This window comes from Oncorhynchus masou, chromosome 27 (genome assembly GCF_036934945.1).
Source record: "Oncorhynchus masou masou isolate Uvic2021 chromosome 27, UVic_Omas_1.1, whole genome shotgun sequence".
NCBI classification, from domain to species: domain Eukaryota; kingdom Metazoa; phylum Chordata; class Actinopteri; order Salmoniformes; family Salmonidae; genus Oncorhynchus; species Oncorhynchus masou.
Window position 1 is genome coordinate 38,484,279 of NC_088238.1, and position 17,943 is coordinate 38,502,221.

The 17,943-nt window shown below is 41.7% G+C and overlaps 1 protein-coding gene across 1 annotated transcript; it reads right to left on the bottom strand.

The window, feature by feature from the left end:
• Positions 1 to 1,269: 1,269 nt before the first annotated feature.
• LOC135516100 (ubiquitin carboxyl-terminal hydrolase 12-like) lies at positions 1,270 to 15,724 on the bottom strand. The gene is made up of 10 exons (XM_064940140.1): positions 15,294 to 15,724; positions 13,166 to 13,246; positions 11,325 to 11,464; positions 11,096 to 11,169; positions 10,683 to 10,942; positions 10,408 to 10,484; positions 10,082 to 10,165; positions 8,871 to 9,068; positions 8,591 to 8,669; positions 1,270 to 2,496 (listed from the first exon to the last, which is right to left on the bottom strand). Exons 1-10 carry the CDS (start codon positions 15,339 to 15,341, stop codon positions 2,395 to 2,397), a joined length of 1,143 nt encoding a protein of 380 aa, XP_064796212.1. The 5' UTR covers positions 15,342 to 15,724; the 3' UTR covers positions 1,270 to 2,394.
• Between the last annotated feature and the right edge of the window lie 2,219 nt (positions 15,725 to 17,943).

The following is a 17,943-nucleotide window of genomic DNA, read 5'->3' on the forward strand; positions in this document are numbered from 1 at the left end:
AGCTCGGTTACTAGTCCAACGCTCTAACCACTAGGCTACCTTCCGCCCCAGGCTACCCTGCCGAAATCACCATTTTAACGTTTAATGATGTCATTGGGTGGAACTTAACTTTAGATATTTTTTCCTGCAAAACGTAGAAATGCACATTTTTCACATAGGTAGACACTGGTATTGTGCTGAAGATAATGAAAATGTGGTTGAATTGCCCTTCAATATCAGTTAAGTTAGGGTTTGCAAAAATCCGGTAATTTTCCACAAATTCCTAGGTTGGTGGATTCCAGATTTCCAGTCTTCTTGATTTCTGCATATCTTCCAGACGGAATTTGGGGAAAGTTACCTGAGTTCTGCAACTCTATACACAACGTAAAATGTTTCGTTTAAGTCCTTCACCAATGTCAACCTCATATTAGTAATTAGTTAACCCTGAAAACAAGCAGCACGTCTTAGACAGTTAGATTTGAGCTCACAAAGGAATGGTTTATGCGTTAAAATATGAATTAATATATGGTTGCAGAGTATAGCCTAAAAACACAAAATGGCACCCTATAACCACTAGGGCTCTGGACAAAGGTAGTGCACTATGTAGTGAATAAGGTGCCTAGGTCTCCAACTGGTGGGGTGTGTTTGAGATTTAAGAAAACTCTGGGCCTTCGTCAGACCACAGCTGAGTCCCTAGGAGACCTGGTCAAAAATAGCGCAATATATGTTAAGAGAATCAGGTGCCATTAAGACACAACCTATATATCTAGTACTGGTCAGGATTGGTAAAAACTCCAGGCCCTAAGTATGTGCCAACCAATAAGCAGCCAGTTTCGTACTGTATATTTCAAAACGGCAGACTGTCTTACATTCAACTTTAATACAGGTCCCACTCTGGGCCTAGCTAACATAAACACCTCCCATGTCAGAGCGATGGATCAGGGCCTGTATTCATAAAGCTTCTCAGAGTAAGAGTGCTGATCTAGGATCAGATTTAAAAAGGCAAAACTGATCCTAGGTCAGCACTCCTGCTCTGGAGACATTTTATGAATAGTGGGCCTTAATCAATTTATCTTTCTGTTGAGAATACAGGCTCTGTTCCAATACCTACACCAGCGAATTACTTAGAATGTATTGGGACTGCATACCTGGTATTGTGCTAGAATAGATGGCTGTTCCACTGGATGTCATAAGGCGAATTCACCAATTTGTAAGTCGCTCTGGATAAGAGCGTCTGCCAAATGACTTTAAATGTAATGTAATGTAGATATGGGGACAAAGCCTTTTAAAAAGAGTGAAGTTAGGTTTATTACCCCAACTGGCAGTGTAGCACATACTTAATATTATAAACCAAACAACCGCTATGTTTGTTTTACTTCTACGGTCAAAAAAAAAAAAAAAAAACAGGAGACGCTTGTATACCTCAGGCTCTGATTGGAAGTTTCATATCAGGTGACAGGAAGAGGAGCTAAATGTTGCAGCAGCCAAACAGGTTTATACTGCGTTAAAGACGACACAAAAGAGGATGGCTGGGTTATGTCCCAAATGACAGCCTACTCCATATATAGTGCTCTACTTATAGAGTGCAGTACATAGGGAATATGCTGCCATTTGAAGCACAGCGATTGACACCAGTGAGATACTTGCTTGCTTAGGAGACAGATATAAGATAAACATCTGGTTGGCAGGTTATTTGTAGTTGGTGGTGTAGTTTGCTGTTGTTGCCAGAGGGGGAAGTTAGAGAGCTTATATGCGTGTGTCCCCTTAAACAGATGGTAATATAGATGTGTAGCTTTCAGGATCTGAACCATGATATAATAAAACACTGCCAGATCTGGCCCGGTGAGCTGCAAAGGGACCAAACTCAACTCTCCACCCCACTCTCCAAACTAACAACTGGCAACAAAGTATTGAGAACATTCAAGAAATGGCAGATCCACTTTTCATCAATCCCAAATCCTGTTTAGCCCCTCTGAGTGGCACTAAATATGACAAGGACACCAATAATTGATGAAACACCAGTAAATGGCGCCACATCACTAACGGCACACCATGTAAGCAGAGAGCTCGACAAGCTAACACACCATATATTGCTAATCTGCTGTCAAACCCCCCAAAAAAGACAACCAGGACGATGATGATGATGAAAAGGAGGAGAGGATGACGAAACATAACAATCCCCGGTACCTGCTCTTCGTTCTACGATGTCATATCAACTGATCAGTTGCTCAGGCATCGTTGGCTCCTGTCTGCTGAAGATCCTCTCGGCGCTCCACAGCTCCCGCTGTAAAGCCTGAATATTTAAAAACAGGTGGTGGGCTAGGCGGGGCCTGTGGCTGCCCAAGCCCCTCCCCTCTATGCTGAGTCCCAATCCCAATGGCCCGTTTCAGCCTTGGGCCGCTGCCATTTGCTGGTTCAGTCCCGGGACTGGTAGAACAGGATGTAACCTGACTCAGAGTTCTTAGAAATGTCAGACGTTAGACCGTAGAACTCCTCGATCGCCTGGGCGTCGATTTTCTATAAAGGAGGAGAAGAGTTTAAGGTTAGGCCGAATCTCAAAATTACACCCTACTATTCCCCATATAAATCGCAGAAACAAATCGCAAGTGTTTGTGTCTGTCACGACACAAACATATAGCGACAGAGTTCACCATATAGTGCGCTACTTTTGGCCAGAGCCCTATCTTTTTACTGTGTTGTGTTACTTGTCATACACGTTTTGGAAATATGTAAGAATATATGTTTGCGGTACAACAAATGTGGATCCCCTCTGACGAAAGACAGAATAAATCGGTAGTGCGTCGACCAGTTGTGAGGGTAGAGTAGTGAGGCAACGATGTTTACTTGCAGTTCATTCCAATGTTGGTTTCCAGGAGAGACAAAAAAGGTACCTCTCCCTTTCTCCTGGAAACTGAAATCGGAGTGGACTGCGTGCGAGAGTGAGGGGGAAGAATTTCAAAACAAACCCACAGCAGCCATGTCTACTCTTCTTTCTATCCCCTCCCATTCCGATTTGCCCCTAAGCTACAGATCTAGGATCAGTTTACCTTCTCCAAACCCCAATCTTAACACTAAAGCAGTAATTTGATAAATTTAAAGCAGTAATTTGATAAATTTTAAAACAATTATTAGTGCCATTTTTAAAGTTATGGCCCCCCTCCTTCCTTGACTTTTCGTAAATAAGTCTATATAACATATTGTCGTTGTTAGAACCTTAATGTCAATAACAGAACTGGAGTTATAAATCAGTTTTAGGAGGGAATGTCATTTGTTTTGAATGGTTTCCCCCCGTCGGCCCTCCTTCTCCCGACAGTTGAAGGTGTCCAGTTGATAACTGCCATGAAACTTAACCTAAACATTTTTACACATAAGGTATAACAGATTAAATAAATGAAGTTAAAGTATGATGGGGGAGAATGTGTGAGTTGATGAGTGAGGGGGAGCAAACAATGCCAAACGTTGTAAACATCAATTGGGAATGAATAAGAGGGAGGCCCATTCTTTTGTATTGATCTGTTCGAATTATAATCTCAAAATTGTGTTTGCTATATCTAGGTCCCTATTAAATTCAGTTTTATTTTTTGGCTAATTCCATTATTTTTTCCAACGTGCTGTTTCCCCCGTTTTTTTTTAGGTCTACGCTCTCAAAAAACAACAACATTTTTAATAGAAAAACAACCAAATTGGATGTTTTAAATCCTCAACAATGCTTAAAAACTACACAAGGAGACCACTTGAGGTCTGGTAGAAAAGAAAAATCAAAGAACTTTTGAGTGTAGATATCCTTTCATTTAACTGCACACCAGCAAGAGACTCTTTGATTGTAGCAGACATGTGATTGTAGAGTTTGCTAATCAAAATTGCCACTGCATTGACGCAAACAATCATGATATCAAGTGGGCACTAGCTACTTTGTAGTTAACATTTATTAAGTAAGAAGGTTTTTAGGAAAGCTTTTTAATTTACAAGAAGACGCTACACAAAGTGCTAGACAAATGGGTATTCCTGCATTGCCTCTAAAGAAAGTTGAAGGAAAATGTGAATCACTGATGCGGTTACTAGTCCAACGCTCTAACCACTAGGCTACCCTGCAGGCCACTGAATCATATTAGTCTACACTGTCCTACTTGGGAGTACACAGCGAGAGCGTGCGTCATTTACAACGGTAAGAAGACTAAAACAAACGGACGCACATGATGCCGCGTTCAAGCTGCTACAAAATCTGAATGAGAATGACTCCGATGGCGGGGAAGAAATTAATCATGACATCTGATGTTTATTCTTCTGATTCTGAGCCTTAGCCTGACCTACACCTCCGAGGCCCAAGTGCAGAAAGGGGCGCACTGAACAGGTGTCGACACTACCACCAAATGAAACTGCGAGGCAGGGACAGAAGAGGGGATGGCACCATTTGGATAGAACAAGCTGATGACAATGCTACAGGTTTATTACCACAGACAGCAGGCCCGACATATCAAGCAAAAAAAATACATCATCAACGCACTCACATTTTTTGTTTGTTTGTTTGTGTGACATGGGTATGCTCCAACTGATGCCATTGCATTGCACGAAGAGCTGCTACAAAAGTTGTAAAATTCCGGGAACTTACAATAGGATTCCAGATTTCCTGCTTATTCCGCTAATCTTCCAAACAGAATTTCGGGAAAAACAGAATTTCTTGAAAGTTCCCGGAGATTTGTAACCCTAGTAGACACACATGAAATCATGAGCTGACAATAATTTAATAGTTTTGACTGCCGTCAATTTTACATTTCTATTAAATATAAGACCATTATTGCCCATGTGCTGATTTTCACTATTTATCAAGCACACTTGGCACTTAGAATGATGTATGTAGGCTATTGATATTGTCATTATTTGAGCGTGCGTCTTGTTGAGCGTGCATCTTGGTGGATGGTGTAGTTTACATTTTGTTCCTGTTACCACGTTCCAAGACATATGCCCTCGAATGAGTTGGTGGTTTATTTTTTTTACATAGCCTACACAGTACCAAACTAATGAAAACGCTATTGTGTTCATATTTTCAAGCATGGTGGTGGATGCATTACGCTATGGGTATGCTTGTCATCGGCAAGGACTAGGGAGGTTTTTGGGATAAAAATAAACCACAGACAAAAATCCTAGAGGAAATCCTGGTTTCGTCTGCTTTCCAACAGACACATTCGTCTTTCTGCAGGACAATAACCTAAAAACACAAGGCCAAATCTATACTGGAGTTGCTTACCAAGACGACTTTGAATGTTCCCGAGTGGCCTAGTTACAGTTGCCTTAAAGCATCTTGAAAATGGCTGTCCATCAATGATCAACAACCAACTTGACAGAGCTTGAATAAAAAAAATAAAAGGACATATATTGTACAATGCAGGTAGGGCTGGGGTAAATGGCATAAAAAATCTACGTTTTTTTTTTTGGGGGCGATTCACAATATACACAAAACGATGTGGACAACCCTTCAAATTAGTGGATTCGGCAATTTCAGCCACACCTGTTGCTGACAAGTGTATGAAATAGAGCACCAAGCCATGCAATCTTCATAGACAAACATTGGTGGGAGAACAGCCGTACTGAAGAGCTCGGTGACTTTCAACGTGGCACCGCCATAGGATGCCACCTTCCCAACAAGTCAGTTTGTCAAATTTGCTGCTCATAAGAGTGGAACTGAGAAAAAATGATTTTATTTACCTTGGTTTCACAGTAACGTAATGCAGTTACTGCTAACATGATGTCCATTTTCTCCAAAACACAAGAGGCAGGATACATGTATTTAATGTAGCAAGAATGAGACTTTTGACCAAATGATTAGTTACTGCCTTCTTGCTTGATAGGGTAGTATACCCTATAATACTATAGTGGGGTGGGAGATGCCTACCTAGTCTCCCCTAGGGCTCACATCAGGTTCCCACATGGTACATACACCATAGGCATACATAATTCAACAAGCGCAGACATATCCACAAAATAGTTAGCTCAGACAGATTCAGCTCAGAGGCCCAGCTCAGAGGCCCAGCTCAGAGGCCCAGCTCAGAGGCCCAGCTCATGGGCCCAGCTCATGGGCCCAGCTCATGGTCTACATCAGATTTTTATTTACACTGCACAAAAATATAAAACGCAACATGTAAAGTGTTGGTTCCATGATTCATGAGCTGAAATAAAATATCCCAGAAATGTTCCATACGCACAAAAGGCTTATTTCTCTTAGATTTTGTGCACACAACTGTTTACATCTCTGTTAGTAAGCATTTCCAAGATAATCCATCCACCGGTGTGGCATATCAAGAAGCTGATTAAAACTGCATGATTATTACATAGGTGCACCTTGTGCTGGGGACAATAAAAGGCCACTAAAATGTGCAGCTGTCTCAAGATGAGAGAGCGTACAATTGACATGCTGACCGCAGGCATGTTGAGAGCTGTTGCCAGAGTAGTGAATGTTCATTTCTCTACCATAAGCTGCCTCCAACGTTGTTGAAGAGAATTTGTCAGTACGTCCAACCGGCCTCACAACTGCAGACCACATGTAACCACGGCAGCCCAAGACCTCCACATCCAGGTTCTTCACCTGCGGGATCATCTGAGACCAGCCACCCAAACAGACGATTAAACTGAGAAGTGTTTCTGTCCATAATAAAGCCTTTTTGAAAAAAAAACAAAAAACAAACTCATTCTGATTGACTGGGCCTGGCTCCCAAGTGGGTGCGCCTATATGCCTTCCCAGGCTCACCCATGGCTGCAACCCTGCACAGTCATGTGAAATCCATTGATTAGTGGTCTTCTATGAACTGTAACTCTGTAAGTGTTGAAATTGTTGCATGTTGCGTTTATATATTTTTTCAGTATAGAAAGGAAAATGAACGTGCTTATGCGAGAAATGTTAGTGCAGCGTATCGCATCGATTCGTTCTCCAATCAAACCAAATTGTTTCAAAGTAAAACATATCGTTCCTGTATCACGTCGGAGCCGACGTATCAAGTTACGTATCAAGGGAAAGATGCACATCCCCAATTAAATGTATTAATTATACTGTTAGAATGTTGCAGTCAGAATGATTAGCTTGAAGGGGCTCCCTCGAAGCCCAGCAGTTCTAGTGTTAAAGGGATAATTTGACATTTTGGCAATTTTTCTACTTCCCCAGAGTCAGATTAACTCATGGATACCCTTTTAATGTCTCCACGTGCAGTTTCAAGGTATTTTCTGGAGCCATTGTAACTAGTATAAGCTCATGACTGGATATCTAGACGGACTATGGGTAAGTAGAGAAAAGGGCTTAACTGCCAAAAGGTCTAACTATCCCTTTAACCATTAGACAGTAAACCCCACAGCTGATCTGAGACCAGTGTCTTTCCAAGCCCAGTGGAAACTTCATCACTCAGCCAGGTTCTGCTCATCCACCAGATGTTACAATGGGACTCTTTCCATAGCGGAAAAAGCCTAGACACTGATCAAAGATCAGTTTTGCATTGTTCCGCTCTAATGGTCACGCTGGGTAAACTGAGTGTATGCTGATTCTAGATCTGTGCCTGTGGAAAGTGTCTACCCGGAGTGGAAAAAGCAGGCCCCTCGATTGCTATAACATACCTCTACACTGTGGGTACATTTGAAACAGGGCCACATACTACTACTGTGTGGACTCATTCCCTGAATGTGATCTGGTCTGAAAGCATTTCAACAGACACAGTAGGCCTACTCGACATTCAAGTATTTCATAGTGTGTGCTGTGCATTGTTTTAATGCATTCTAATTACCTGAGAAAAGCAGGTTGATTATGGTGAGTGTGAGAGAGGACAGAGAAAGCTAGACTACCATGCACGGGCAGAAAGATCCCCCGCCCCCCCCTTCGGCTCATCCTACTAACTTATCTAAAACTGGTGTTTCCAGTCTGTCTCCCACTCCCTATTCATAAAGATTCCACATTATTAACAGAGCCACCTGGAGCTATCTGGGTCGACCGAAGCGGAGCAAGGATGGAATTCCAGACAACATTGGAAGCGAGTAGGGATCAGACCTGGGTTCAAATACTTTTAGCGTTTGCTCTAGCCTGCCTGGAGTGCCAGATGTTCGGTGTTTACACTCCTTCCGTGTATTCCATTGGTTATATTGAGCCAGGCAAGATCAATTAAGCACAGACACAAATATTTTAAATGATTGCAAACCATATTTGAACCCAGGTCTGGTATGTAGTAGAGGGATGGACTGGAATGCAGCTTGGATTAGGTCTCGTCTCTGATGGGTCTCTATGGATGCTGTGAATGACTGAGTAAAATCAAACTACCAGTTTATACCATAAAAATATATGGTGTCATTTGTTGACGACAGGTCGTTATTGGAGGCATTTATTGGGAATTTGAGAGTACCTACAGTTAATTTAGCCTTTGTTTCGCCCGTCTCCAGCTTTCATACCGTATTGCTACTAAAAACTGTCTTTGAAAAGACAGCTGGCGTGTTTGAGGGCCCCATGTACCACAGCCGATCAGCATCTCACTCTCCTCTTTAAAACATACGGAATATAGACTCATTGAAGGAAAACAACCCTTAGAATATAAAGAGTTGTCACTAGAAAATAATATACAGAGTATAGACAAGCTCTACTTACCTCTACTATGTCGTCATCAAACAAGAGCCAGAATCCATGACTCTTCACTATGGTGATGTAATGACCACGGTTTGGACCACTGGAGATGAGGGGAACATATATATATACACGTTATAGACAGGAGGTACATCTAAAAGACTATGCTGAGAAGAGAGAGATGGACAGAAGCAGAGAAATATTGAAAAGGTGACAGACAAGGGGAGAGCGAGAGAAACAGTCTACAAAAAAAATCTCTGGCACAATCTGAGCGAGCGAGCGCACAGTCTCTCTATCTCTTTACCTTCCACAGTGGACGACCACGGCGACCAGGTCGTACATGCGGTCGGGGTTGGTGGCGTCTCCTGAGGTGTTGAAGAGGCGGAGCTCCAGGGGGAAGACGACGCGATAGGACAACTTGGTGTAGCGATGCAACTGGTCCATGTATTTAAACCTCTTCAGGTGTAACGCCAGGATCATAGGGAGCTTCTTCACACGCATCCTAATCATAATAAAGAACATAATAACACATGATATAAAGGGGGAAGGAGTAGGGTTAAATACCCAACGCAGACGTTTTTAAAAATCTCAATAACAAATCATATCTGGGTAAAAGAAAATGAGCTTTTATAGGCAGAGAGGTTTGGAACACTTAAGCAATAAGGCACAAGAGGCAGTGCTGTATCATGAATACAGTCAAAAGTAAATGGCATTGTCTGGCCCGAAGCGACAGCGTCATTTACTTGGATATGTCCATGATAATGTTGTTGACGCGTGATTTTGCCTGGCTCAAAAAAATGTTGTCTCATCGTGTCTGAGGACCATTCAAACTCCATGTATGGTACAGAGATCGACGCTCAAAGGTAAAGCATTGTTTCCGAGTCTAGACAGGGAGACTTATATTAATCTCGCTGTACCAAACTAAATGCTAGGATGGAAGCAAGGGGAAATAATGTGGGATAAACACAAGAGATGATTCAGACAGCAACATGATAATACAAGAGACGGTTCGGACCGCAACGTGAGATTCTTATGGCGGCAGAGTGATCATTTTCAGATGGATCTGTTAGCAGGCATAGCGTGCCTGTGACGGCCAATAGAGCACGGCTTGGAATGCTGCTTGTCCAATCAGCATCCAAACAATGAGTTGTATAATCTTTCTTATTGGTCTGCTAACTAATTTACCACATGGTGATGTCAACATGGAATGGAAAAACTCCCTCTCACCAAAACAGACTGACATTTCAGGTGGTCTTTTCAAACAGCTCTTAAACTAAAAGAGTATTATTGTAATTTTCACAAAGTATTATTCCAACCTCAGTGGGGAAACATTAAAACACAGGAAATCATGTATGTATCACTGGGCCTTTAATGTTAGTATTTAAACCTCTTTAGCTGTATCACCGGCAAGCATTGATCCGGTCTACTAATCACCTACTTACTTACTGTATGTTTGCGCCAACTGCCATTTAAATGCACTTTTTGGCCACGTTTTTCAGAGACCAGCCAGCTCACCTTTTCTGTGCTTCCTGTTTACTCCGACACTGTTCACAGTAGTACTTGTATTCACTACATAGTGTCTCAGTGTTGCTGAAACCCCTGTGGAGAGAAAAGATGACGGAAACACACACAGATGAGTTCTGGAGCATCCACAAGGTGATGTCATTTGGCATATGTATAACTTTTTCATAACGCTTCCTCCTATTTGGCCCTACTGAACTCTTCAGTTTTTCCTCCATCCATTCATTCATTTATATTTTCCTCTCTCTTATTTACCTCTATCCCTTTCTCCATCCCCAGTGTCTCTCTCTCTGGCAGTACACACACACACACACACCTACCTAAGACAGTGCGTGATGGAGGTGTTCTGCTCCACGTCGACAGACAGGTCCAGGAAGTCCTCATCTTTACTGCTCACCTGGACAAGCACAACATTGGTGACATCTACCTCTGTTTAAACACTGTTCAGTAATAGGAAACTGGCATAAATTACAGCTCCTGGCCCCATTCCTCTCCTTCATTTAAAAAACAACGACAGTCTCCATTTTGAATCTGCCTTTACCATTACAATAGTGTCGGCATTAACAGCCTCCATCTTGGATCTCCCTCCACTTACAGCTTCACAGTTGAGGCAACGCGTCTCGTTGGTCAGGGTGCCCTGGAAGATCTCATGTACCCAGGTCTGCTGTATCTTCTCCCCTTCCTCTCCCTCTCCTCCTCCTGTCCCGCTGCTCCCCCCACCTCCTCCGTTCTGCACCAGTTTTCCGTTCTGCTGTCGCTCCTGGCCCTTCTCCTCCTGGAGCAGGTCAGCGATAGTGTTGAGGAGGTAGTTGAGGAACTCATGGGCATCTTGCTGCATGTAGTTGTCAAACAGCTCTGGAGGGAGGGAGAGGATAGAGAAAGAGGGGATGATGGAAGAGTAATGAGCTGTCTAAAGTTGCTACATTTTCTCCAATCTCCAGCTATCCTTTCTTTTTCAGGAGCGAGATTAACTTGGTTTCTCCTTTGCACCTCTCCCATCCTTCTCACCATTCTCCTTCCTCAGACGGGAGATGAACTTCTTGGGAGGGATGACGCCAACCTTCTTCTTTTGTGTAGCGATGCTGTTGAACAGGACATGTTGCCATGAGTTACAGAAAATTGTAACTAAGTTCCAATTGTAATTTCCCCCCCCATTTCTGATCTATTTTTGGTTCCAAGAACCATTTCATGTGTTTATGCAAGAGTCTACGAGTGGGGCACATTCTCTCCCCTTTACCTGTTGAAGAGGTCAGACAGACAGGTGAGCAGGGACTCTTTACGTCTGGGCTGGACCTTGTAGGCCAAGACCTTTTCCCTAAAAGGACGGCAGAAGTAGAGGGCCTGCAGCACAGAGTTACAGTAGCAGGTGTTCCCAAACTAGAGGAGAGAGGGAGGAGACAAGACAAAAGGAGAGGAGAGAGTGAGGAGAGAGAGAGGTAGAAGTGTGAGAACATTTTTTTAGTCTTGTGTTATGATAGTTGGAAAAAGGTAATTCAATCTTGATTCAAAAGCAAACACACTAACACTGAAATCCATGGTACTGTAGCTATGGTTATATATTGTGTTTGTGCAGGTGCATGCTGGGAAACTTACACTTATGTTGGAGTCATTAAACTCGTTTTTCAACCACTCCACAAATTTATAGTTAACAAACTATAGTTTTGGCAAGTCAGTTAGGACATGTACTTTGTGCATGACAAGTAATTTTTCCAACAATTGTTTACAGACAGATTATTTCACTTATAATTCACTGTATCACAATTCCAGTGGGTCAGAAGTTTACATACACTAAGTTGACTGTGCCTTTAAACAGCATGGAAATTCCAGAAAATTATGTCATGGCTTTAGAAGCTTCTGATAGGCTAATTGACATCATTTGAGTCAATTGGAGGTGTACCTGTGGATGCATTTCAAGGCCTACCTTCAAACTCAGTGCCTCTTTGCTTGACATCATGGGAAAATCAAAAGAAATCAGCCAAGACAGTATAAAAAGTTGTAGACCTCCACAAGTCTGGTTCATCCTTGGGAGCAGTTTCCAAACGTGTGAAGGTACAATGTTCATCTGTACAAACAATAGTACCATGCAGCCATCATACCGCTCAGGAAGGAGATGCGTTCTATCTGCTAGAGATGAATGTACTTTGGTGCGAAAAGCGCAAATCAATCCCAGAACAGCAGCAACGGACCTTGTGAAGATGCTGGAGGAAACAGGTACAAAAGTATCTATATCCACAGTAAAACAAGTCCTATATTGACATAACCTGAAACGCCGCTCTGCAAGGAAGAAGCCACTGCTCCAAAACCGCCTTAAAAAAGCCAGACTACAGGCACATGGGGAGAACCGTGAAGCACAGGGGTGGCAGCATCATGTTGTGGGGGTGCTTTGCTGCAGGAGGGACTGGTGCACTTCACAAATTAGATGGCATCATGAGAAGGAAAATTGTGGATATATTGAAGTAACATCTCAACACATCAGTCAGGAAGTTAAAGCTTGGTTGCAAATGGGTCTTCCAAATGGACAATGACCCCAAGCATACTTCCAAAGTTGTGGCAAAATGGCTTAATGACAACAAAGTCAAGTTATCAGAGTGGCCATCACAAAGCCCTGACCTCAATCCTATAGAATATTTGTGGGCAGAACTGAAAAAGCATGTGCGAGCAATGATGCCTACAAACCTGACTCAGTTACACTGGCTCTGTTCGGAGGAATGGGCCAAAATTCACCCAACTTATTTTTGGAAGCTTGTAGAAGGCTACCCGAAACATTTGACCTGAGTTAACCCATTTGAAGGCAATGCTACCAAACACTAATTGAGTGTATGTAAACTTCTGACCCACTGGGAATGTGCTGAAAAAATAAAAGCTGAAATAAATCTCTACTATTATTCTAACATTTCACATTCTTAAAATAAAGTGGTGATCCTAACTGACCTAAGACAGGGATGTTTTACTAGAATGAAATGCCAGGAATTGTGAAAAAAATGAGTTTAATGTATTTGGCTAAGGTGTATGTAAACTTCCGACTTCAACTGTACATTGACCAACAGCTATGGTTTATATTGTTGAGTGGGCACTTACGTTGACCAATCCAAAGTAGTGTTCATTAACTGGAAACTGTTCCGGTCCGATCTCCTTCTCCAAAGCTGAGGCATTGGCGCCCTGGAAAGCAAAGTATTGCATTTATATAGTTTCTTCCAAATGACCATCTATCGTCCAGAGTGACATACAAATCAGTAAGAGTCAAAGAACCATGTATTCTAGCCAAGAGTGCCAATAATATCCACACGGGAATACTTTTTAGTATGCTCTAATAACCTTTCATGCATTATGAATATTGTGATACAGCCTAGTTAGATTGGCTATAGGCCTGCCCTCACACTATTTCATATGCTTGGCTTCTAGCATATCATGTAGTAGGTCTACTAGTATTAATATTGGGATATAGCCTAGTTAGATTGACTGAAGGCCTGCCCAACACACTGCTTGGACTGTATCCCCACCAATCCCATTTGACCCCTGGATCTGGTACGTATCATTATATAATGATTTTACACGGTATCAAGTGCAGTCTGCCCGAGACCTGTCCAGTATCCTCTTGGGACAGAAGGTGTGGTTCTCCGAGTCCTTGATTACACATTTATGAATGCATTTTGGTGCTCTGTCATTATATAAGAATGACCACTGCTGACTGAAATAACTAAAAAGGTGTGTGTGTCTCATATGTGTGATGTTCCCATACGATACAACTGATCTACAAGAAGCAGACAGAAGATGCCGGTGTACTGACTAGCTAACCCCTGTGAATGAAAACCAAAGGCTATGAATATGACTAGCAGTAGCAGGGCTTAAACACACTCAGCACACATTTTTTTTTTTACAATTTAAAGGCTGCGTGAAAGATTTCTCCCTGACATCTGGGGTGCATTCATTACATCTTGCAAACTGTTTAAGAACCAAATAAGAGTAAATTGAAAGAAATGGGGAGGAACTAATGATGTATATATGAACATCACTGGGAGAGAACTAACTGAATTTGTCCCAATAGAAACTCTCAAAAAGTTATTTGTTTGGAGTAAAAGTCCTCTGTTGGAGAAGGTTGTGCAATAGACAAAATGCTTTGTTACAGAATCGCCATAATGAAAACCCCCCTGCCATTCATCTCAACTAGCTGTTGGTCTGATAAAAGCTTGGTGCAGCGGCAGAGGGATGAAATGCGGGTTCAAAATCAATCTGTCACCGGATAATGCACTTCTTTATCAACGACTGGTAGACGAAGTAGATAACCTGTCACTTGTCAATGTGGGGATCCGTGAGAGTAAGATTATGCCACACAGGGTGGCACGTTCCCTGACATTTTTTTATGTTTTGGCAGAGGGACAGGTGAGGAAATTGGTTGAGTTGCATTTCAGGTGGAGCATCTCTCCAGGAATTACTGAATGACACAGCCAGCGTTCTTTCAATCCATAGAATTCAGTTACTGCTGATAGCTACACAACAAACCATTGAAGCCCAAGCTAACGTTAGCTAGCTAACAAGCACTGACCTCTGCAACTTCATTGCTGCCTTGAGGTATATGAAAACGAAACATATAGACCGAGATTAGCAGAACACAGCTAACCACTATGTAGGTAGTTAACTTGCCAGATAAATGTTGCTGGCAAGCATCTATTCAGTAGCTGACTAATATTTTAGTTATCTTATTAATGTAGCTCGCTAGTTTAAGTTGAAAGGTTGACCAATATGATTTCACTAGCTAATGTTAGTAGCATAAAATACTTTATCAAATAAAACGCCTAAGATGACAAAGAAAGCAACACAACTAATTAAATTAGTTAACTAGACAAGTAACGTAACTCTGTCAACACTTTGTGGATTTGATAAAACTAGCACTAGCTTGTGGCTAGGCTAACGTCATATGCTAACTAGTTAGCTGGCTCTTACTTGCTAACTAGCTAAAGTTAGCTACCCCTGTTGATCCATCCATATCTAAAGACCATGCAGTCTAGTGATACTTTACCTTCTTGAACCCCAACAACTAAACGCATCAATAACGGCCACCTATGTTTGCTTCTCTAGAGAGATGTGCCTAGCTAACCAACTTCCTGGAAAACCTCAGTCATGTCCTGTTCGACAGGTTAGCTAGCATTAGCCAACTAGCTAGTCGCATAGAAAATAACGGATTTAAACATTTTAAAATATGCCGTACCATCGTACAAATCGAGGCGATCTTTCGGACTGTCATCAGTATTTCCATCCGTCTGTCGCCATATTGGACCGAACCCCAATTTGAAAACGTTGACAGCCGCTGGGGCTGTTGGAGTTCAGGGGAGACCTTTTTCACCGTCCAGTTTGGGGACGAGGGAGTGTTGATGCACGGCTCTGACTGATTCTGCACTGTTTCCTCTCAGGCCAGCTTCATGGCGAGAACGAGGCTCGCAGAGAAAGTACACGCGCGCACACACGTTTGTGCACTAGCACTGGGTGGATTATAATCGACTGGTCGCTGCGCAGATAATACATCGAAGCAGGCTAAATCGTAGCCTATGCAACTCACTCTCAGGATGTTTAATAGATCAGTCATGCACGAATGCAGATCTAAGAATGCATGGACATAGAGAGGCTAAACCGTCAAACGACGTGGAACTGTCCTGGTTGAACTAAATTAGGGACAGATCACAATTTATTCGGGGAGAGAAGTGGTCCAAAACAGGGGAGGGTTGTGAAACTTGTTTATTTGCTTTGGGGAGGGTTGTGCGTTTTTTTATTGGGCACAGGGGAGGGTAGTGCCTATTTTTTCCTGGTTAACATTTGATCTTTTGCAGGTTTTACTACAGCATTTCTTCCATCCTAGCCACATTTTCTCATCTGCTTGCATGCGCCACCCTATATCAGGGATGTTTTGGTACTTCCCTTATGCACTACTCTTTTGTGTGCACATTTTTACTACAGGTCAGTATAATTTATAATCTACCAGTCTAATGTCTATCCTGCCCTCTATCCACCATTCATGGTGACAATAGGCTGACTAGCAATCATAACACACATAAAAGCGTTCCAAGCTGCATCAATTTGAATCGATAAGAACCAATAGGAATAGCTGATAGGCAGCAGACAGGCCAGGTGCATCATTGTGCATGAAAGAGCAATGAAGACATCAAACACACAGCTCAAAACCTTACACAGCTCCCCTATTGATCTTGTTTAGAAACAATACAATTATCCTACCTAGACTATAATAGTAGTATACACAATACCACAATGCAAATAATAATTGCATTATTGTTTTCAAGTGAGTACAACATTCTACTCTAGGCCGCAGTGAAAATGTCATTTGAATAATGGCGCAAAAGTCCTGTGATTTGACTGTTTAATTCGATTTGGATCAGTTGTGGGACTACTCTCAAAAGTTTATAAGTTCTTGCAGGCCAGGAAGACTGTATTTTTTTACTTCTGATACTGAAGTAAAAGTATCAGAAGAATCATTGTCTGTTTCAGATCATCATTATCCCAAGTCCTCCCATAATAATGTGCCACATATGCTCCTGGCAGGCCCAGTTATTCAGGAAAGCTTCACATATGCTCTGCCTCCTCTCCAATCCAAATGGCTATTTCTCGCGCACCGAGAACCTAATGCTTTAATATAGCCTAAATATTTATCATTTCACTTTTAAAATTTTTTTAACATGTGTAAATGTATTATTATATGTGACATCAACACAACCAGTCACGGTGTTTTAATCTGATTAGGCTACTTCAATAGTCTCCTGTAGGCATACGTACATTCATCCAAAATATAACTTCAGCATCCTCAAAATGGCTTGACATGACCCAGGTTTCCATCCAACCTTTTTATGCAATAAGGTACCCTAGAAAAATGTCAAGACGTCATGAAAGAGCATGGAATTTATGAGGCTACAGATGAAATCAATTATAATGAACTTCAGAGGGTGGTGGAAGTGCAGAGGGATGAGGTTGATGCTCCTTTCAATAGGTTTTATTCTGGTGACGTGATGATCGATGCTTGGCCGCCATTTGACAGGTAAAAATAATCTAGCACTTTTGTCCATAATAATCTCATTGTGTAGTAGGCTATACCTGCACTGTATCTACAAGCTGTTGGCTAGAGCACACGTGGCAATACCAGAGTGGGCACATTCACTATACCTATACCTAATTCTTGTAACAAAACCAAAACTCTGATTGGGAAATGCTCCAGGGTTTACCTTAGTAATTCTGGCTTTTGGCTGATAAAAAATGAAAATGCCAATAAATAAAATTGTGGTAGGCCAAATTGTCCAGGAGAGACTGTCTATCATAGCTTACAAGGCTAATTTAATATATGTTTTAATATTGTAGTGGAAGATTAGAAGGTTGTTCAGGCCAAATGCAGGCTTACTGTGCAACTCCCTATTCAAGAAGGATGGAATTTTGAAACTTACATTTATTTATAATTGTTTTGAATCATTATTTTTACTGTATAAAATGGTTATTATTTTACGACTATTTATTAATTGAAACCAGTTTTTAAATATGTAAAACCTGTTCTGTTTAATTTTGTTAAGACATTTTCATTGGCTAAATTAAATTTAGGTTTTAACTAGGTCTGTTGTAAAATAAATAACATCAGCCTATTTCTGTCATTTGTTGGGTATGGTAGGCACTTGCATTTGTTGCTAATTGCTGAAATATTGCCTGTTCTAAACTTTTGTGAAGGTTTAAACCAGTTCGCAATTGTTTTGTTTCATTATGTTGAGCATTTTCTCTGGCTAAATTAAGTTAGGCCAATAATAAAGTTTATACATTTTTGTGAAGATTTGGTGTGGTGTGGCCATTATTAAGCTTTAGCAACTGCAAGC

Bases quoted from the DNA above. Each gene is read 5' to 3' on its own strand.
- LOC135516100 (XM_064940140.1), bottom strand. From the start codon at position 15,341: ATGGAAATACTGATGACAGTCCGAAAGATCGCCTCGATTTGTACGATG. The intron at 13,247-15,293 runs GTACGGCATATT...TTTGCTTTCCAG, and splicing joins TCGCCTCGATTTGTACGATG to GGCGCCAATGCCTCAGCTTT. The intron at 8,670-8,870 runs GTAAAGAGATAG...CCTCATCTCCAG, and splicing joins GTGGTCGTCCACTGTGGAAG to TGGTCCAAACCGTGGTCATT.